The sequence below is a fragment of the Nothobranchius furzeri genome, chromosome 3, assembly GCF_043380555.1.
Source record: "Nothobranchius furzeri strain GRZ-AD chromosome 3, NfurGRZ-RIMD1, whole genome shotgun sequence".
Lineage (NCBI taxonomy): Eukaryota > Metazoa > Chordata > Actinopteri > Cyprinodontiformes > Nothobranchiidae > Nothobranchius > Nothobranchius furzeri.
In genome coordinates this window covers 88716612-88739045 of record NC_091743.1, presented here as the reverse complement: position 1 = coordinate 88739045, position 22434 = coordinate 88716612, and the positions used below count along the sequence as shown (strand labels likewise).

At 41.8% G+C, this 22434-nt stretch overlaps 1 protein-coding gene across 1 annotated transcript; it reads right to left on the bottom strand.

Moving 5' to 3' along the window:
• Positions 1-1924: 1924 nt before the first annotated feature.
• On the bottom strand, positions 1925-22170 carry LOC107374434 (uncharacterized). The gene is made up of 13 exons (XM_015942583.3): positions 21962-22170; positions 17244-20915; positions 17038-17153; positions 10958-11022; positions 10807-10852; positions 10686-10732; positions 9331-9446; positions 9117-9173; positions 8581-8752; positions 6861-7022; positions 6586-6680; positions 2329-2480; positions 1925-2258 (listed from the first exon to the last, which is right to left on the bottom strand). Exons 1-13 carry the CDS (start codon positions 22023-22025, stop codon positions 2214-2216), a joined length of 4809 nt encoding a protein of 1602 aa, XP_015798069.2. The 5' UTR covers positions 22026-22170; the 3' UTR covers positions 1925-2213.
• Between the last annotated feature and the right edge of the window lie 264 nt (positions 22171-22434).

Genomic DNA, 22434 nt, shown 5'->3' with positions numbered 1-22434 from the left:
AATGTACTGTCTCTACCCCGTTCCTGCCTCAGAACCCTGTCAACACTGACTAAAACAGAACAGTCATGTGATACCAAGTGGCTCAAAAATTGAGGCCAACCCAGAAGTACCAAAAATTGCTGTTCCACCCTCATCCACCAGGGGCTGGTGTCAGAAGCGAGCAAATCCTCATTGAATCCCATGTTAAAAATACCAATTTCACAGCAGAAATAAACATGTTTACAGCATGGTACCAAAACATGTTTTTGGTTTAAATGATCTAGTTTACACTCATGACAACTCTGAGGGGGGTGAATTTTTTTCTCACTCTTCTGTTTAAGTGTATTGAAAGCCTAAAATTCTGTATAATTAATGAGCATCAGACCCACGTGACCACAGAGCTAGCTCCGGGGAAAGGCCTCAGTAGAGCCTCGGTCTGGCCTGGAAACTGTTCCGGGATTTTGAGTCTCTGTGTGTGTGTATTTTTTTTTGGATATTATTTGTGCAATTGTTGGACAAAATGACTTGCTGTGGCATTAATTGCACTAATAGAGCATCCAAGGAGTCTCCACTTCATTTTATTCGGTAAGTAAAATTATATTTATGTATTTTAGGTCACTGCCGAGCTGAGCTTAGATTTTAACATGTACTGTTTTACCATGAAATTTAAATGTAATAGGGTAAAACCCAGTGCATCTAACATAATGCTGCACTTTAGAAAATGGGTTGAAAAATAACATGTTGGTGGAGCTGGGTTCCGACTATCGGCTTGTGGAGCTCTCGGGAGACCGATGTTTTCCACCCGTTCTCCCCTCCCCGCAGCTCGGCGCATCTCTGTCTGATCGCAGCTTCTGTCTGCTACGCGGGCTGCCGGCTTGTGGAGTTCTGGGATGGAAACCTTTCCACCCGGTTCGCCCCAGCGGCAGCTCTGCGCATCTCAGATCGCAGCGGCGCTTGTCTGCTGTGCGGCTGCCGGCTTGTGGAGCTCTCTGGAGACCTCTGTGTTCCACCCGGTTTTACCCAACGGTCAGCCCGGCGTATCTCTGACTCAGAAGCTCTGGTGTTGTGCACAGTTAACTCCGGTTGTAGCTAGGTTGCTAACTCCATTAGCTTAGCTCCCACCTCCGCTTTAGCTTTGGGTTAGCTTGTAGCTAGTTCGACCAGGTGTCGTCAGTTGATCCCAGCCTTACAGCCCCACCCTCAGCTCCACCTCTCTTCCCTTTTGTGGAATTGTCTGGGCTTGACGGAACCTGTGACACGGTCAAAATGGCGGTGATGGCCACCTCCCATTTTTCTTCAAAAACGTGTTATTGGTGGCTATGGAAATGAATTGTCCAGTATATATGTCGATGTGTGATACATTATTTTCACAAAGCTATAAATAACATAAAGATATTTACAAATCAGAACTGACTGAAAATACAAATTAGAATTGCTGCTGGTTAGATGAAACTGAGCTCACACTTTGCATAAGTGGTGTGGAGTGAATGAGATCAAACAGAATTGATTGAACCTAAAAAAGACATTTGATTTAGAACATTAGATTATTTCATCTACATAAAATAAAGCAGGTTAACAGCTTAAAACTCACAACTCCTGATTCTGCAGCAGCGTTAATGATCACAAACACTTTAACACTTTGTGATCAAACCAGTCATGACAGACAGAGGCAGCATTTCTGACGAGTTAAAATAACAAATAAACAATTATTTAGCAAAAACAGATAAAAAATAATTTTTCATCCAAATCACCGGATGTGTGCTAGACTGATTTCACCTGTAAATAATAAGTAAATAACAATATGTATTTTGGGGAAATGTAACAACAGTCATTTGTTTCTGCAAAGGAACCCGTTCAAAGGTTTGATCACATCATACAACATCTGACATTGGTTTGAATAGAACATACATGTATGAAAGAGCATGTGGAGTTAGTGAGAAAGAAATACAGATAGAATGTTTAATAATGCATTAATAGTGTTTTTCGTTGCATTTTAATTTAATGCAGTTTGTTCACATGAGTTAGTTAAATGTTTTCATGCTTCCTTCCTACAACTTTTTGGTTTGGTTGAAAAAAAATCTAATTTAATCAAGAATGAGCAAAAACACAACCAAATGAGCAAGAATAAATAATTAGGCTAATTACAATAAAATTGTAATTACTTTTAAATAAAAGTTATATTTCATTTAAGATACAAATAAATATGTGAATGTTTTCAGTGAAAGCTGAACTCCTCAGACATCCCAGGACATCCTCATCTCAGGCCTGATCGTCCTCATCTGTGGCAAAATAGAGTAGTGTAAGACCAAAAACGATTCAAACGTGACTCCTCTGTTAGTGTGCACTGACCTGCAGGTCAGCTGAAAAGTTTCCTGTGGTTGGGCTGGGACCAAGAGGCTGTGTTGGTGGGCGTGGGTATGCTGAGGTGCTGAAGGACTGCTGCTGAGATTTGTCATCGTAGATGGCCGATCCATTTGATGTAAGCACAGGGTTTACGTAACCTAGAAGTAACACAAATCTGTAATTAGAGCATCGCAATATATCCTAATCTGATCTCGTGTCCAGTGTCCAGGGCTCATCTCTAATTAAGATTTTGACATATTGGGATGTTGCTTGTCTAATTATTGCTAACAACGGTGCTCTACAGACATGATGGAGTCAAAATGAACACCACGGCGTTTGAGGTTTAGTTGCATCAAGGAGTTCAATTCAAGTTTATTTATATAGCGCCAAATCACGACAAGAGTCGTCTCAAGGCACTTCACATAATAAACATTCCAATTCAGGTCAGTTCATTAAGCCAATCAGAAATAATGTTTCCTATATAAGGAACCCAGCAAATTGCATCAAGTCACTTTACAGCAATCCTCATACTAAGCAAGCATATAGCGACAGTGGAGAGGAAAACTCCCTTTTAACAGGAAGAAACCTCCAGAGGTTCCTGGCTCAGTATAAGCGGCCATCCTCCATGACTCACTGGGGATGGAGAAGACAGAGCACACACACACACACGCACGCACGCACGCACGAACGCACGCACGCACACACACACACACACACACACACACACACACACTGTGTCTATGGTTACATAGTGAGTTCTTAGTAAATATTCTATTTGGTGAGAGATAAACTTTATTGTATTTATCCTAGTGAATCTATAATTAAAACGGGTAAACTAGTAGTAGCACATTCAACGTCAAAGAGAGTAAAAAGTTATTATCAGGAGAGGGAGAATGTTTGAGTGGTTAGCAGCAGTGTGCTAGCCGATGGCCCCCTCCATGAGGCCACCACAGCTCAGCAGACTTCCTTCATCTCAAATGCCTGACTATCAAGGGCAGTAATTAGGAGGACGACTTTAGACACTGAGTTGGCTTAAAAGAACAATAAAAGTGAATATCACAGACACGAACATGAAAAGACATATAGGATACATCAAAACGTCTGATATTACGTTCTGTAAAGAAAATGTACAGGAGAAAGCAGTTTAGCTCACAGGACTGAACCCTGTAGTATAACACATTACAAGCTTTAACGTAACCTGGTTCACAACAAAAACCTTAAAGTTCTGCCAGAACAGTGAAGGTGAAACTATTCTAGAGCCCGACTGCATGCACTGACTCCTGTTGAGTAGCTGTGCATGTAGCTAAAGCTGCACTTGTTCAGTAGCTCAACAGCTAGGAGCTATAGGTACCGCACCTGCAACGTACGTCTACAATCACAGCTGCACAGAGAGCTTTGCTGTTTTTACATCAACAATATGTTTTATGAAGTGTTGTCCCATTGGATTTTGAGAAATCTGATTGGTCCTTATACTAGTTATACTTTAACTACAGTAGTTAGGGTACAGTAGTTATGGTATAACTACAACATTTATAATAGAACTATAGTAGTTATACTTTAACTACAGTAGTTATGGTATAACTACTATAGTTATACTTTAACCACAGTAGTAATGCTATCACTACAACAGTTATACTAGAACTATAGTAGTTATACTTTAACTACAGTAGTTATGGTATAACTACTATAGTTATACTTTAACCACAGTAGTAATGCTATCACTACAACAGTTATACTAGAACTATAGTAGTTATACTTTAACTACAGTAGTTATAGTACAGTAGTTATGGTATAACTACAATAGTTATACTAGAACTATAGTAGTTATACTTTAACTACAGTAGTTATGGTACAGTAGTTATGGTATAACTACAACAGTTATAATAGAACTATAGTAGTTATACTTTAACTACAGTAGTTATGGTATAACTACTATAGTTATACTTTAACCACAGTAGTAATGCTATCACTACAACAGTTATACTAGAACTATAGTAGTTATACTTTAACTACAGTAGTTATAGTACAGTAGTTATGGTATAACTACAATAGTTATACTAGAACTATAGTAGTTATACTTTAACTACAGTAGTTATGGTACAGTAGTTATGGTATAACTACAACAGTTATAATAGAACTATAGTAGTTATACTTTAACTACAGTAGTTATGGTACAGTAGTTGTGGTATAACTACAACAGTTATAATAGAACTATAGTAGTTATACTTTAACTACAGTAGTTATGGTACAGTAGTTGTGGTATAACTACAACAGTTATAATAGAACTATAGTAGTTATACTTTAACTACAGTAGTTATGGTATAACTACTATAGTTATACTTTAACCACAGTAGTAATGCTATCACTACAACAGTTATACTAGAACTATAGTAGTTATACTTTAACTACAGTAGTTATGGTATAACTACTATAGTTATACTTTAACCACAGTAGTAATGCTATCACTACAACAGTTATACTAGAACTATAGTAGTTATACTTTAACTACAGTAGTTATAGTACAGTAGTTATGGTATAACTACAATAGTTATACTAGAACTATAGTAGTTATACTTTAACTACAGTAGTTATGGTACAGTAGTTATGGTATAACTACAACAGTTATAATAGAACTATAGTAGTTATACTTTAACTACAGTAGTTATGGTATAACTACTATAGTTATACTTTAACCACAGTAGTAATGCTATCACTACAACAGTTATACTAGAACTATAGTAGTTATACTTTAACTACAGTAGTTATAGTACAGTAGTTATGGTATAACTACAATAGTTATACTAGAACTATAGTAGTTATACTTTAACTACAGTAGTTATGGTACAGTAGTTATGGTATAACTACAATAGTTATACTAGAACTATAGTAGTTATACTTTAACTACAGTAGTTATGGTACAGTAGTTATGGTATAACTACAACAGTTATAATAGAACTATAGTAGTTATACTTTAACTACAGTAGTTATGGTACAGTAGTTGTGGTATAACTACAACAGTTATAATAGAACTATAGTAGTTATACTTTAACTACAGTAGTTATGGTACAGTAGTTGTGGTATAACTACAACAGTTATAATAGAACTATAGTAGTTATACTTTAACTACAGTAGTTATGGTACAGTAGTTGTGGTATAACTACAACAGTTATAATAGAACTATAGTAGTTATACTTTAACTACAGTAGTTATGGTACAGTAGTTATGGTATAACTACTATAGTTATACTAGAACTAAATGGTAAATGGTCTGTATTATTATAGCACCTTCTCAGGGTTAAGCCGGGCGTACACTGTGCGTTTTTTTTCTTCACTTTTGTGAGCCGATTTTCCGCTCGTGCGAGAATCCACGAGATCGGGGCGAGTTTAGCGCTGAGCATCGTGTAGTGTACAGGGCGTTACGAGAGGCGATTAACACCACGTGACCAGCTACTGATCAGCAATCGTGAGCTCGCACGGACTTCTGGCGTGTTTAATATTTTGCTCGTCCCTCGTGAGGGTATCGCACTGTTGAAGCAGCGCTGCGAGCAGCTGCGACCCAAAAAGTATCAGAACCGCTCGTGTTCATGTCAAATTAAACTGATCACAAAACACAGATTTACTTTCTTTATTTCGTTTTCCTCATCCAAACCCCATAAATCCCTGTGTGTCCTCCTGCAGCACTCCTGAAGGACAACAGGCGAGACAAGACAAAAAAGTCTGACGTGTTGTGTAAAAACTGCTATTTTTAGCATATTTTTAGGGCCGATGTGTTGCTACCAGACGTACAGTGTGAGCAGTCAGGTCGCATCCGAGAACTGGGTCGTACAGTGTGAGCGAATGACTCGTGAGATCTGCCCTGTGAGGAAGTCGTACAGTTTGAGCCGAAGCTGAGTGCTACGAGTGAAAAAGTCGCACAGTGTATGCCCGGCTTTATACCACCCCCCAAGGTGCTTCACAACACTGTCAGTCATTCACCCATTCACACGCAATGACAGAGTTGAGGCCTGCACAACACAGGTGTCACCAGTCCCTACGACCACCACCAGCAGGCAAGGCAGGTTAAGTGTCTTGCCCAAAGACACAACAGCAGCATTCTGTGACAGGAGACGGGATTGAACCTGCAACTTTCTGATTTCTGGACAACCCGCTCTACCTCGTGAGCTACTGCTACAGTTAGACAATTTCCATTCTATATCTGAATTCAACAGACTTGCAGCATTAATTGCATTGGGCAGTTTAGGGTTAAAATAAAGTTGGAACTTACCTGCTTTAAAACTGTTCACAGGGACACGGGGTCGGGACCATTCATAGTCTTCACTCAACCACTGGTTCACCAGCTTCTCTTTCACCTCTTTCTGTCTGTAGAAATAAAGAATACTGCGTGTGAGTCAACATAGAAAAAAATAAAATGCGTGTGTGTGTGAATGGGAGACAGACAGACTTGTCTTTGTTGTTAAATCTGTAGTATGTATAGTACAATCATCATCATGTTGTGTTTCGTGCACTTTGTCAATTTCAAAAAGTAAGATTGCAGCTTACTTTGTCTGTTTGTGTTTGTTGACAGATGAATACGCAGTAAGAGCAACAACAACCACTAGAAGGAGGCAGAGGGTTGAGCTTAAACCTGCATAAAACGCTGTTGTGTGTATGGGCAGGTCACAGTCACTGCCTAAATACCAGGTGGAATCCACATTCTGGCACCTGAAAACAAAGACATTTAGAATTAACCCAAACATTTTATGGTGACCGTGAGTGGAGGACCGCTTGTTTATAAGTAAACGTTAAAAATGTTAAAAAATATTAATCTAAGGTTAATCATACAGTCAGTGAAACAAATACTTTCCGCAGCTTTAATAAAAACTTATTAATTATGTTCTACAAAACAGTAAAAACTGAGAAAAATATCCCCATCAAACCCACATGAAGAAGTAACTAAAACAGCTGTCCCTATTGTTATTGACTGCACTGGAAACTGAACATCTGTATGCAATGTTTTTACTTGACACTTAATGTGATATTTACAGCATTTAAATATCCATGCATCTGTCCATTTTTGGCCACTTAGCCGGGGTCGAGTCACGGGGGCAGGAGCCTAAGCAGGGAGGCCCAGACTTCCCTTTTCCCGGCCACTTGGGCCTGCTCCTCCGGCGAAACCCTGAGGCGTTCCCTGGCCAGCCGAGAGACACAGTCCCTCCAGCGTGTCCTGGGTCTTTCTTTAGGTCTTCTCCAGCTGGACAGGCCTGGAAAATCTCACCAGGGAGGCATCCTAACTAGATGCCCGAGCCACCTCAACTGGCTCCTCTCAATGTGGAGGAGCAGCAGGTCTACTCCGAGCTCCTCCCGGATGACCGAATGCCTTGCGGCTCAGCTGTCTTTTCAGCACGACAGATTGGCACAACTCCCGCATCACTGCAGCACCAATCTGCCTGTCGATCTCGCACTCTTTCGCAATTTTTCTCTCACTCGTGAACAAGACCCCGAGATATTTAATCTCCTCCACTTGGGGCAGGACCTCATCTCTGTCCCGGAGAAGGCATTCTCCCCTTTTCTGACTCAAGACCATGGTCTCGGATTTAGAGGAGCTTATTCTCATCCCGGCTGCTTCACACTCGGCTGCGAACCGCTCCAGTAAAAGCGGGAGATCTCTTACTGATGAAGCCAACAGGACCACATCATCTGCAAAAAGCAGAAACTCAATCCACAGGCCACCAAAATTTATCCCCCCACCCCCACCCCACCCCCCTTCGGCTACAACCCACCACACCCTGGACCCGACCCCTTTGGCCTCTTCCACAAATGGTGAGCCTATGGGAAGGGGGACCCACGTGTCCTCTTCGGTCTGTGCCCCTCCGGGCTCTGTGGGTGAAATCCTGGCCACCAGGCACTCGCCGACGTGCCCCACCTCCAGACCTGGCTCCAGATGGGGGGCCCCTGGGACCCACATCCAGGCAAGGGAACACAGTTTCCATTTGTATTAATCATCAAAAAGAGTCTTTGGGCTGCACTGTGTCTGATCCCTCACCTAGGACCTGTTTGCCATGGGTCACCCTACCAGAGGCCTCAGACTACTTAGCTCCTAGGATTACTGGGACACTCAAACCCCTCCACCACAGTAAGGTGGCAGCCCAGGGGGGTGCAGCCCAGGGGGGTGCATTTAGATATAAATCACAAACTCTTCCACAGCAATGGATGCAGTCCACTTTTGTCACTGACATGGCTGTCTACCTGTCTGTCTGTCTAATCAAAAACAAAGACTTACTCGCAGACAGGTCCCATATCACTGTACACTTTGCAAGTTCCTTCATTTTTGCATATTTTGGGATCCTTATGTCGACTGTCACACCGAGTGACACATATGATGGTGTCTCCTTCAGTCACTGGCGTATAGTGTGCAGCAGCACCTGAGTTCCCAACCAGCTTCTCACATAAAGCTGGAAAAAGCAGAACATTTGATAAAAATAACACTTTTGGTTATGGTTGTTAAAAATGTCACGATACTCGATGACGTGCTGAATTATTAGGGTATCAATGCAGCTGCTCAGAAAGAATAAACGTGTTTGATAATAAAATAGAACCAAGGCCAGCAGAACTGCTGCCGGTTCTTTCCTAAAGATGGATTTTTCCACTGCTCAATGAGCTCTGTTGGAAAATGCCTTTCGTTTCAAATCATCTGGCAGTCCTAAGATTTTACATGATTTCGCTATTTATTTTGCTCATAAATGATGTTGTGAGATTATTTTACCAAAACAAAAATACAATAAAGACATAAACTTTACAAAGTACGACAATACTCACTCTGCTTGTCACTTTCTGCTTTATTCACAGAGGAGCTTGTGATGTTAAACGCACAATCTGGCAATTGGTGAGGAAAAAGCTGTTAAATTACATTTACAAAAAACAAGTTTCCTAAAGAAACATAAAATAAAAGTGAAAGTCCATCGTTTTAATGATTTATTTGGATTAAAACAGAAGCAATGTTTCTGTGTGCTTTTGCAGTGAACTGGATTACCTTCGCAGTCCTGAAGGGCTGAAACAGCGTCTGTGATGGCTTCAAAACCATTTTCATAAAGTTGCTCAGAGCGGTTGTTTGGAATTGACAAAACCACATCGTGTGCGACACTAACACTGCCGGCAGAGGGATTTGGACGTGTTATTATGGATCCACACATCCAGAATGACCAGTGTTGTTTCTTTATTTCAGTATTTTAGTCACTTGTATTCAGCAAAAAAGAGTTTAAGATGCTAAAATGTGTAATTATCAGGTGATCTTTTGATACAAACACAATCATTTTTTAGCTGCATTAATTTTTTTAGTAATAAATACATTACTCTAAAAATATTAGAATTAACTGGAATTAGTTCTCTATTGTCTTTGCTATAAAATTACTAAGTACAACATTGTGAGAAGTTGAGAAGTGTGTGTGTGTGTGTGTGTGTGTGTGTGTGTGTGTGTGTGTGTGTGTGTGTGTGTGTGTGTGTGTGTGTGTGTGTGTGTGTGTGTGTGTGTGTGTGTGTGTATTTGACATGGGTAAGTTACTGCAGTTGCTTGGCCAAAGGAAATAACTACATTATGTAGCTGGAGGATGACCAGAACTCTTGGGTTCTCTCTCTCTCTCTCTCTCTCTCTCTCTCTCTCTCTCTCTCTCTCTCTCTCTCTCTCTCTCTCTCTCTCTCTCGTTCTTTTTTTGCATAGAAAAGATTTTATCTATTTTGCCCTGTTTTTGTTTGTTAGGAAATAACTACAGTATGTAGCTGGAGGATGACCAGAACTCTTGGGTTCTCTCTCTCTCTCTCTCTCTCTCTCTCTCTCTCTCTCTCTCTCTCTCTCTCTCTCTCTCTCTCTCTCTCTCTCTCTCTCTCTCTCTCTCTCTCTCTCTGTGTGTCTCTCTGTCTCACTCTCTCTCTCTCGGTCTCTCTCTCTCTCTCTCTCTCTCTCTCTCTCTCTCTGTGTGTGTCTCTCTGTCTCACTCTCTCTCTCTCTCTCTCTCTCTCTCTCTCTCTCTCTCTCTCTCTCTGTGTCTCTCTGTCTCACTCTCTCTCTCTCGGTCTCTCTCTCTCTCTCTCTCTCTCTCTCTCTCTCTGTGTCTCTCTCTCTCTCTCTCTCTCTCTCTCTCTCTCTGTGTCTCTCTGTCTCACTCTCTCTCTCTCTCTGTGTCTCTCTGTCTCACTCTCTTTCTCTCTCTCTCTCTCTCTCTCTCTCTCTCTCTCTCTCGTTCTTTTTTTGCATAGTAATGATTTTATCTATTTTGCCCTGTTTTTGTTTGTTTGCTTGTTTCAGTTTCTAATTATAAACATGAGATCAGTCAGTGCTCATTATTTCATGCATGATAAATTTCACAATTATATTAGGAAATATAATATTACCTCTCTTTATGTGCTGTGTCATCACGTTTTTTGGCTGAGATTCTCACCTAATAAGAAAAAACACTATTGATTGTTGTAATAAATAAACGAATATGCTACTGATGTGATGGAGCTTCTTTACCTCCGCCCTAGTCTGGTCTGATAATGGTTGTAAAGGACCTCCTGGACTAATGGAAATACAAATAAAAACTTTTAAAAGTCGATGCAAATGAACAAAAAGATAAAAGGATGTTTCTATGATTAAATTAATCTAAATGTTGTGAGTTTCTTACCTCACACTAGTCACTAGTACTGCTTTGAAATGTGGAATCTTCTGATCCTGATAATATTTCTCCATCTGAAACAGGAGCACATCGTCTTTAAAGTGGAACGATGAAAATGATCTTGCAGTAAACATGCAGTTAGTTACAGTATGTACTACATTACTGTCTGGTGACATGTACATCAAAACACTAGCTATCTCATGTCCATCTTACCCATAATATTGGAGCTTCCATGCCACCAGCCATACCAACACATGGGCAAGACCCCTCTCACTCAGCATCAACAACACCTGAAGTTTAGTCTGTAGCAAACAGTGCCGCTCTCTCTCTTAGATACAGAGCTCCACAAACTTTACCTGGCATCAAGGTCTTATTTGAGCAGGTACGGTGTTTATTATAATCTCAGTAACAACCGTTTATCAGTTATAGTGCACACAGGAGCTGTCGGTTGCACTAGTTGGTCAACATTTCTCAGAGTTGTAAATTCTTCCTCTTCAGTCTGATATTATAACTCTGTCTCATGTCAGTTCTCTTGTTGGCTCTTCCTTCTTCCATCTCAGGAACGTTGCTAAGCTGAGTCCCATTCTGTCCCGCTCTGAACTTGAGACAGTTCTCCACACCTTCATCTCCTCACGCTTAGACTACTGTAACTCTCTTTTCACGTGTCTGAGCAGAACCTCCCTGAACCGTCTACAGGTGGTTCAGAACGCCTGTGCTCGGCTTCTGACCAAGTCCTCCAAACACACCCACATCACCCCGCTTCTCCTCCAGCTTCACTGGCTGCCAGTCAACTTCAGGGTTCATTTCAAGGTCCTGGTTCTGGTCTATAGGGCCTTACATGGACAAGCACCATCTTACATTGGTGATCTTCTTAGTGCCTACACCTCCAGCAGGTCCCTGAGGTCCAGTGATCAAAGCCTACTGGTTGTGCAGCACCAGGCTAAAGGTCAAAGGTGACAGATCATTTGCTGCTGTGGCCCCCAGACTCTGGACCTCTCTCCCCCTGAGCCTGAGATCAGTGGACTCAGTGGTCTCCTTTAAAAAGCAGCTGAAGACTCACTTGTTCAAGCTGGCTTTTGTATGACCTTCTTCACCTCTCTCTCTTTATTCTGCTCTCCCCACCTATTCCGCTTTCCTCAGGATCCACTGATTTCCCTCTTTCCTATTCACTCTCTCTCTTTCTTAACATTTTTAATCACAGTTGTCTATTTTTGCTCATTTTAAATATATTTTAAAACATTTTCTAAATGCTTTTTTATATTTTTACATTTTTGTTTTTGTGAAGCGCCTCGTGATTTTTATCTTGAGAGGCGCTATAGAAATGATATTTTCTTCTTCTACTTCTTTACCAAAAGATTTTAGTGTCTCAGAAAATTAGAATATTGTAAATAACGAGTTGGGGTTAGGGTTGTAAATAGTGTAAAAATTGGAAAGTCATTGTTTTTCACCCTTCTCAGAAAATTAACTCAAAATTATTGCAAGTGTTTTTCGAGCTTAAATGTCAGTCTGGGACTGGTTTCTCAGTGGGTCATGGAGGAGACTGCTGACTTGACAGATGTCCAAAAGATGCCACTGAAACCCTCCACAAGGAGGGGATGCCACAAAAGGTCATTGATGGAGAAGCTGGAGGTCAGACTGCTCTTTGGGAGTACTGGGACTTTTTCCATTGGACTGATGAGTCAGTCTAGTTTTATAATACTATTAAAACATGTAACTGCCCTCATCAAAGTCACAACGCGTTAATATTTTTGACATTTTAATTTAGTTTGAACCAAATTTAAACATTCAAAGTAATATACCTGTGTATATCAAGCAACATGGTGTAGGGACATTACAATACAGTCATTGAGTAAATTTGATCATTTCAAATGGAGGACTTAATGTTTCAATTGCATGTACTAATTTAAATGTCCTGTATTTGATATAGCGCCTTCTAGAGTCCTGGAACCCCCCAAGGCGCTTTACAACACAATCAGTCATTCACCCATTCACACACACATCCACACACTGGTGGGGATGAGCTACGATGTAGCCACAGCTGCCCTGGGGCGCACTGACAGAGGCGAGGCTGCCGTACACTGGCGCCACCGGTCCCTCCGACCACCACCAGCAGGCAACGTGGGTTAAGTGTCTTGCCCAAGGACACAACGACAGCGACAGACTGAGCGGGGCTCGAACCTGCAACCTTCTGATTACAGGGCGAGCTCTTAACTCCTGTGCCACCGTCGCCCTACTAATTGTTGTTAGTGTGGGCCGGCTGCAGAATATGTTCACTCTCACGCAGTCGGAATAAAAATGTACATATTAGTGCTTCAGACGATGAGCAAATTTTACTGAACTTGTACTATACCCCATCCCAACAGAGCCAAAGGGTGGAGAGCAACCTATACGCACTTGATGAGGCAAAAGTATAATCTAAAGATATAAATAAAATAAAATACATATGTGTGTGATGCTTAACATTTATGCTCGTATACACTCAGCAAGGTGTTCCAAAGATGCTTGACAATGGGGAAATCATAGATGGTTTTACAAAGAAAGTCTGCTACAGGAGTTGTTAATAGTAATTTGATGATATTTAAATTGTTATGATCATTATCAGGAGATCGACAGGCGGATTGGTTCGGCGTCTGCAGTGATGCGGACGCTGAGCCGATCTGTCGTGGTGAAGAGGGAGCTGAGCCAGAAAGCCAGGCTCTCGATTTACCGGTCGATCTACGTCCCAATCCTCACCTATGGTCATGAGCTTTGGGTAATGACCGAAAGAACGGGATCGCGGATACAAGCGGCCGAAATGAGTTTCCTCCGTAGGGTGGCCGGGCTCAGCCTTAGAGATAGGGTGAGGAGCTCGGACATTCGGGAGGGACTCGGAGTAGAACCGCTGCTCCTCCGGATCGAAAGGAGCCAGTTGAGGTGGTTTGGGCATCTGGTCAGGATGCCTCCTGGACGCCTCCCTGGGGAGGTGTTTCGGGCATGTCCTGCCGGCAGGAGGCCCCCGGGTCAACCCAGGACACGTTGGAGAGGTTACATTTCCAATCTGGTCCGGGAACGCCTTGGGGTCCTGCCGGAGGAGCTGGTGGAGGTGGCCGGGGAGAGGACGGCCTGGAGCTCCCTAGTTGGGATGCTGCCCCCGCGACCCGGACCCGGATAAGCGGAGGAAGACGACGACGATGATCATTATCAGTGTGAATTACTTTGTCACCAGTCTTCACACTATTGAGCAACTGCTGAACACTTGTAAATATGAAAATTATTTATTATTTGTAATAAAGACCTTAGGTGAAATTATGTCATTATCTCTTCAAAATTGTTTACTTGCATGTTTTTTTGTCTGTCAAACACACACACACACCCACACACACCCACACACACGCACACATATATATATATTCCACAGCATCCGCCTCCATCATGTGTCACCCAGCCCCTGACCTACCCTGGCTGTATTAACTTTATTGATAGAAGGTTGAGTGGAAATGAACAATGGGGTTGGAAGATGGGCAGGATTGAGTGCATCAAGAACCACTATACACAGACCAGTCAGACTTTGTCAAAAGCACGGGCTAATGACAAACAAACAGAAATGTTGTTCAGTGGTTTAAAGACCTCTTTTCAAATGAAAGTAGTTTTTATTTCTTATGGACTTATTTCTTAAGTCAAATGTTAAGTTTCCACATTCACTTATGGTTTGGGCACCATTTCATCAGCTGATATTGTTCACTGTGTTTTCTGAAGTCCACAGTGTTGGCAGACATTATGGAGCATTCTATGCTTGGTTTTGCTGACAAGACTTGGCCTCTGCCTACACTGCCAAAGGTACCTAAAGCTGATCCAATGATCACGGTGCTACTGACCAGAACACTCCATAGATCATCTATAAGGTATTATAAAGACAGACCAAACTCAACAATGGAGATTACCTAAAGGCAGTGTTGGGTGTCTTACGTTAAAAAAGTAATTAGTTGTAGTAACAAATCAATATTTTCTAAAAGTAACTGGGGTGTTTGGTTGTTTCAGTTTGACGCACTTTTTACACACTTTGTAAAAATTATTAGTTACCTAGCAAAGTAACTGTGACATTACTTTATGTAATGTGTCTCACGCTCAATGCGTAAGAGTTGGCAGTCCTGTAATCAGGGTTCGAATTACGGGGGAGCTAAGGGAAGCCCGGCTCACCCGTAAGGAAGTCAGGCTCCCCTGGAAGCCCTCAACCTACTCACCCAGGGAGAGCCCGGAAAAAGATCTGATTCCAGTTATATTCTATTATTTATGTGGACTCTCCGGGGATTCTTTTGAGCAGAGGGGACACAGATCGCTGATGCGCTCAAGGCAGCTGCGTCCTACGCATGTCTACAGTAACATTTTCAAAGTGTCATCACCCCGATTAACACACAATCGTTTTTGCCGGCTCATATCCTGTGGTGCTGTCTGTATTTTAATTGTTGTCGATGCACTTCGCTGCTGTGGAGTGGAGCGCATCACCTGTCTTGTGCACCGGTGACTTCACCTCACTGGTGTGACCAGGCGCGCACTTTGCTATTTTTGCAGATCCCTTTGAATTGCTTAGTTAAAAAGTAACACATTAGGTGAAAATATAGGAAGCCAGGCAGCAGTTTTTCTGTAGGATTGGGAGGACGGGACAGAAAAACTGTCAAACAAAGAACAAGAAAACAAAACAAAGTGTTTGAAAAGGAAAATGTAGGTAGATTAATCCCACCACACATTTTCACTTCCTAAAGCAATCATATATAATCACGTAATATTTATATATTTGATACAACTCAGATCACATTCTAAACTCAGTCCCACACCCAGTGCCGTTTGAAGGCATTTCAGGAGCCAGGGCAAGAATAGAGACCCCCGTCCCACTGGGCTCCCCTGGAAGCCTCTGTGTAATTCGTACCCTGCCAGCAATGTAATAATTTTGCACTCAGTCCCCTCACTGCTTTCATAGCAATCGGAGCTTATTGTTTATGGCGCTGCGTACACACACATCTTTGAGCTGCAAACAAACACCCTGATGTGTTCATAGCTGTGTGTTTATTTGCGACGTTTGTAACTCCGGCTTGGGGTAGGATGGCGGGTGTGGGTATGGGCGGCTAGTGTCACTGACTCCGGCTCCGGTCGGCACAAGAGCTGTTTCGTGCGCCACCAACACATCACTGCTGTGGCTGCCAGCCTGACAACCACTGTGTTTCATTCAACCACTTTTTTTCTTCACATTATAGTAATGGAGTAACGTGCCACTTTACATGTCAAGTAACGGTAACAGAGCTGCAACAGTGGGAAAAGTACATTATTTAGATGACTCTGTTATCTAAAAACATACCACCGTTAGTAATGCCGTTATACTTAAACGTGATTACTCCCAACACTACCTAAAGGTCATGATCAAAGCAACCCGGGCTTCCATTTCACTTCTGCAGTGCCACAGGCTGATAGCCTCCATGCCACATTTGATTGAGGCCCAACTTGTTGATGGATAGAGATGAACAGAGTTTTCAGAGGCTTCACATTTCTGGCTAAAGTATCTTTTTATTGATCCTTTGTAAAATTTACATTTTTTGAGATGCAGAATTTTGGGGTTTCTTATTTGAAAGCCATATTCATCACAATTACCTGTCAAAAGGGCTTGAAATATCTTATTCTGTGAGTAATACTGGCTTCCAAACATGATAGCACTGAGTTTCACTTTTGGGCTTCATAAAATATAGAACTTTTCACGGTATTCTAATTTTTAAGATGTATCTGTAAGTTGTCCAAAGTATGGCAACTGAGTAAGCTCCAAATAGGTCACACTTTAAATAAATCAGCCCAATAGACCAATGACTGTAGCATAATTTGTTACTCCAAACAACCTGAGGTGGCCCAGGCAAGACAATTAGGCATGCTTACCCAGATGCAGTTATAGGAGTAGATACATAATGTATGTGTATGATGTTGTCGATATAAGGTCTCGAGAGCATGCACAAATCAAGGTGAAATACCATAGTAGTGGTAACTGTTGTTATTAACAACAATACTTCAATGAAATATTCATTTAAACATAATCTATACTATAGAATTATGTGCGAAAGAGTTTAACCTACCGTTGTAGTAAAGGATTGAACAAACTCTTTGTATTCAGAGGATTCTTTGTCGTCATATTTTTCGTCGTATGCCTGATTTATCGCAAAGTTGACTCTCACTGACTCATTGAAGTTATCTGCAAAAAAATAAAACAAAATTTTCACATGACCTGTAAACTGTTTGGGAAACATCTTTACAACTTGACCATACTTGCAAATAACAGTACCTGGCACAAAGGTGTTAGCATTTTGGCATGTTTCTCCAGTAAATGCAGGGGGACATATGCATTTGAATCCATCAAAGAAGCCGCCATTTTGGCATCTGAGAGGTATCACTGTTGTCATTTTTGAAGTGGTTTCAACTAACTGAGATGTTGATGGGTCTGTGGAAGCAGTTGATTCAGATTGCACCGTTGTTTTAGTAGGCCCTGCTGTGGAACTAGTTGGGTTGGGTTCTGATGTTGTATCAGATGATGTTGAACTGCCAGCATGGGTTGGGTTTAGTGAGGAGGTAGGACTAATACTATCAGGTGATGTTAGTGAGGCAGTGGAGAAAGTTATCAAGGATGTTGCAGTTGTTTCAGGAAACTCTGGGATCATTGTACTAGATGAACCTGTTGGGTTATGTGCTGATGATGTCATGGCAGCATCTGTTGTTGTTGAACCTATTGTAATAGTTGAATCTGATGTTGGGGAAGGCCTGTATGTGGAAGACTCTGAAGAAAATGTAGTTTCAATGTTTAGAGTTGTCTCAAATGACTGGGATGTCAGTAAACCTGTGGAGAAAGTTGTCTCAAATAATGTGATTAATTCAGTAGAGTCTGGGGTCACTTTACCAGTTGAGTCTGTTGAGTCATGTCCTGATGTTGTTACAACAGCATTAGGTGTTGTGGAACCACTTGTAAGAGTAGGATCTGAGGTTGGGGAAATGCCAACAGGCCTGGACGTTGCCAAATCAGATGGAGAGGAAGTTTCAGGACCTGAGGTGGACTCGAATGTTTGCAAACCAGTGGATGAAGTAAGTTCAGGTTCTGTGGCGATTTCAGTAGACTCTGGGGTAATTAAGCTTGTTGAGTCAGGTCCTGATGTTGTGACAGCAGCATTAGACGTTGAAGAATCACTTGGGAGGGTTGTGTCCGGTGTGTGGGGGGTGCCAACAGAACTAGATGTTGTGGACTCTGAAGGAGACGTAGTATCAGAATTTGAAGTAGTCTCGGGTGGTTGAGATGTTGGTGAGCCAGTTGAGAAAGTTGTTTCAGAAGACCAGGTTGTTTCACTAGACTCTGATATCACTGTGCTTGATGGACCTGTTGGGGTATGTCCTGATGTTGTTCCAGCATTGTCAGAGGTTGTAGAACCACCTGTAAAGGTTGGTTCTGACACTGAGGAAGTACTAACAGGTCTGGACGTTGCCAAATCGGATGCAGGGGAAGTTTCAGGACCTGAGGTTGCCTCAGGTGACTGGGATGTTTGCAAGCCAATTGATGAAGTCATTTCAGATGGTGTGGCAATTTCTGTAGACTCTGGGGTCACTGTGCCTGTTGAGTCAGGTCCTGATGTTGTTCCAGCAGCATTAGACGTTGAATAATCACTTGGGAGGGTTGTGTCTGATGTATGGGGGGTGCCAACAGGACTAGATGTTATGGACTCTGAAGGAGACGTAGTATCAGAATTAGAAGTAGTCTCAGGTGGTTGAGATGTTGGTGAGCCAGTTGAGAAAGTTGTTTCAGATGACCAAGTTGTTTCAGTAGACTCTGAAATCACTGTGCTTGATGGACCTCTTGGGGTATGTCCTGATGTTGTGCCAGCATTTTCAGAGGTTGTAGAACCACTTGTAAAGGTTGGTTCTGACATTGGGGAAGTACTAACAGGTCTGGACGTTGCCAAATCGGATGCAGGAGAAGTTTCAGGACCTGAGGTTGCCTCAGGTGACTGGGATGTTTGCAAGCCAGTTGATGAAGTCATTTCAGATGGTGTGGGGATTTCTGTAGACTCTGGGGTAACTGTGCCTGTTGAGTCAGGTCCTGCTGTTGTTCCAGCAGCATTAGACGTTGAAGAATCACTTGGGAGGGTTGTGTCCGATGTGTGGGGGGTGCCAACAGGACTAGATGTTATAGACTCTGAAGGAGATATAGTATCAGAATTTGAAGTAGTCTCGGGTGGTTGAGATGTTGGTGAGCCAGTTGAGAAGGTTGTTTCAGAAGACCAGGTTGCTTCAGTAGACTCTGAAATCACTGTGCTTGATGGACCTATTGGGGTATGTCCTGATGTTGTCCCAGCATTGTCAGAGGTTGTAGAACCACCTGTAAAGGTTGGTTCTGACATTGGGGAAGTGCTAACAGGTCTGGACGTTGCCAAATCGGATGCAGGGGAAGTTTCAGGACCTGAGGTTGCCTCAGGTGACTGGGATGTTTGCAAGCCAGTTGATGAAGTCATTTCAGATGGTGTGGGGATTTCTGTAGACTCTGGGGTAACTGTGCTAATTAAGCCTGTTGAGTCAGGTCCTGCTGTTGTTCCAGCAGTATTAGATGTTGAAGAATCACTTTGGAGGGTTGTGTCCGATGTGTGGGGGGTGTCAACAGGACTAGATGTCATGGACTCTGAAGGAGACGTAGTATCAGAATTTGAAGTAGTCTCGGGTGGTTGAGATGTTGGTGAGCCATTTGAGAAAGTTGTTTCAGATGACCAGGTTGCTTCAGTAGACTCTGAAATCACTGTGCTTGATGGACCTGTTGGGGTATGCCCTGATGTTGTTTCTGCATTTTCAGAGGTTGTAGAACCACCTGTAAAGGTTGGTTCTGACACTGGGGAAGTACTAACAGGTCTGGACGTTGCCAAATCGGATGCAGGGGAAGTTTCAGGACCTGAGGTTGCCTCAGGTGACTGGGATGTTTGCAAGCCAGTTGATGAAGTCATTTCAGATGGTGTGGGGATTTCTGTAGACTCTGGGGTAACTGTGCCTGTTGAGTCAGGTCCTGATGTTGTTCCAGCAGCATTAGATGTTGAAGAATCACTTGGGAGGGTTGTGTCCGATGTATGGGGGGTGCCAACAGGCCTAGATGTTATAGACTCTGAAGGAGACATAGTATCAGAATTTGAAGTAGTCTCGGGTGGTTGAGATGTTGGTGAGTCAGTTGAGAAAGTTGTTTCAGATGACCAAGTTGTTTCCAGAGATTCTGAAATCACTGTGCTTGATGGACCTGTTGGGGTATGTTCTGATGTTGTCTCAGCATTGTCAGAGGTTGTAGAACCACCTGTAAAGGTTGGTTCTGACATTGGGGAAGTACTAACAGGTCTGGACGTTGCCAAATCGGATGCAGGGGAAGTTTCAAGACCTGAGGTTGCCTCGAGTGACTGGGATGTTTGCAAGCCAGTTGATGAAGTCATTTCAGATGGTGTGGCGATTTCTGTAGACTCTGGGGTCACTGTGCTAAGTAAGCCTGTTGAGCCAGGTCCTGCTGTTGTTCCAGCAGTGTTAGATGTTGAAGAATCACTTGGGAAGGTTGTGTCTGATGTGTGGGGGGTGCCAACAGGACTAGAGGTTATAGACTCTGAAGGAGACGTAGTATCAAAGTTTGAAGTAGTCTCTGGTGATTTGGAAGCCGTCAAGCCAGTTGAGAAGGTTGTTTCAGATGGGTCTGATTTATCTGTGCTTGATGGACTTGATGGGGAATGTCCTGATGTCGTCCCTGCAAAGTCAGAATTTGTAGTCTCTGGGGTTGCTATGCTAATTGTGCCTGCTGAGTCAGGTCCTGATGTTGTAACAACTGTATCAGATGCTGTGAAACTTGGAAGGGTTGGGTCTGATGATGATGATTCATCCATAGCCTCCGCTGACCATGACTCTGTAAAAGTTGCACGTTCTTGTAAAGTAGTCTCAGTTGGGCTCAAAAGTATACCTAGTGGAAGCAAATGACACAAAACTTAAGATTTTTGTGTTAGTAACATTACATAAACATTTTAATTGTTAACTTTATATTTATTAGTCTTTGAAATGACACGTTATCATTAATGCAGTACCAATCATTTTCTTACCAAAAACACCAATTGATAGTTTCAAAATTTCTATATTTCTCTTGCATTGACATAGTTCAAAGATAAAGCTAAGCAAAACTATCACCCCTAGGGCCAGGTTGCAGAGTAAGTTTTTAGGTCTCGCACATCCATGTAAACAAAGAAAATATATTTTTGATTGAAGAATAAATATAAACTTGTCTTGACATGTTTTTTTCTGGTGTGGACTCTAATGGTACCAAACAACGGAAGCACTGTCCCACATCACACAATTCATGCACCAATAATTAATTTGAAATGTACATATAAACACAATATCTTAAAAACAATATATTTTAATTCCAGATTTAATTTTAATTCTGAGTTTAAAGATGGGGCTGATTGTTGGTTGTGTGCGTGTGAGTCTATGTCTGAAAATGTGTCTTAAAATAAACATTTTACCAGCTCACCGGCTGAGCTTCCAGGTTTTCTGTCTGAATGTACTTACACCAGGTCCAAAGTTTTGCTTACAGTTGATCTAATTTTTCCATCAAGCTTTTCTTTATAAACGATATAGTTTGAATGGAAAGTCACTATACAGTTTTGAGACCCTGTTTTTTGTACAAGCAAGCGTTATAGATTAGGCTCCATTCAGGCATTTTAGGCAATTCGAGGGTTGTTAAGGGTTGAGCAAATTAGATTCACTTTTCATAATTAAATAATGAATAGGTGATGAGTAAACACATTATAAAAGTAGTTAATTTTGGTTCAATAGCAGTATTCTGTGAAGGTTAATGTGAATAAATGAACTAACCTGCCAAAGCCTCCATTTGTTCAAAAGGTTAATTTAGGCACAGGCCGTAGCATTCATGTCATGCTCTCAGTGTCCCTTGTTGAAAATGTCAGAAAAATACATGAAAGACGGGACATCCTTGAACAAGTAAAATCTTACCTTCAGCAGAATATAGACAGATGAGTAAAGTAGAAACGATCAAGATATGTGGAGAAAAATGCATTTTCAAAAGATATTCCAGGAAGCAATGTATGCTGGAGGCCAATCAAAAGTACTTTGAAAGTGAAGACTATGTTCAGAGTTTAGAATAGTCACTTAAAGGTTCATCACACAGAGAAGGTCATAGAAAGAGACTGACTGAAGTGCACTAACATCTTCCAAGTGGACCCACCTATAGGCAAGGTGTAAGGCAGCATCAGTGATTACATCAACAACAGAGATATGAGCAGTGAGCATGTTATAAAACCCTGTTAACAAGTCACAAATTATTGCATTTAGGCCGTTTGCTAAACACCTCCACTCTGGTCTTGTTCTTGTCAGATAGTCATTCATTCACTACAGTGACTGTTAAGAAAGGCACTGCCCAACTGTACCTTAATCCATGACAGTCACTTTTTCATCCTGTTGTTTTT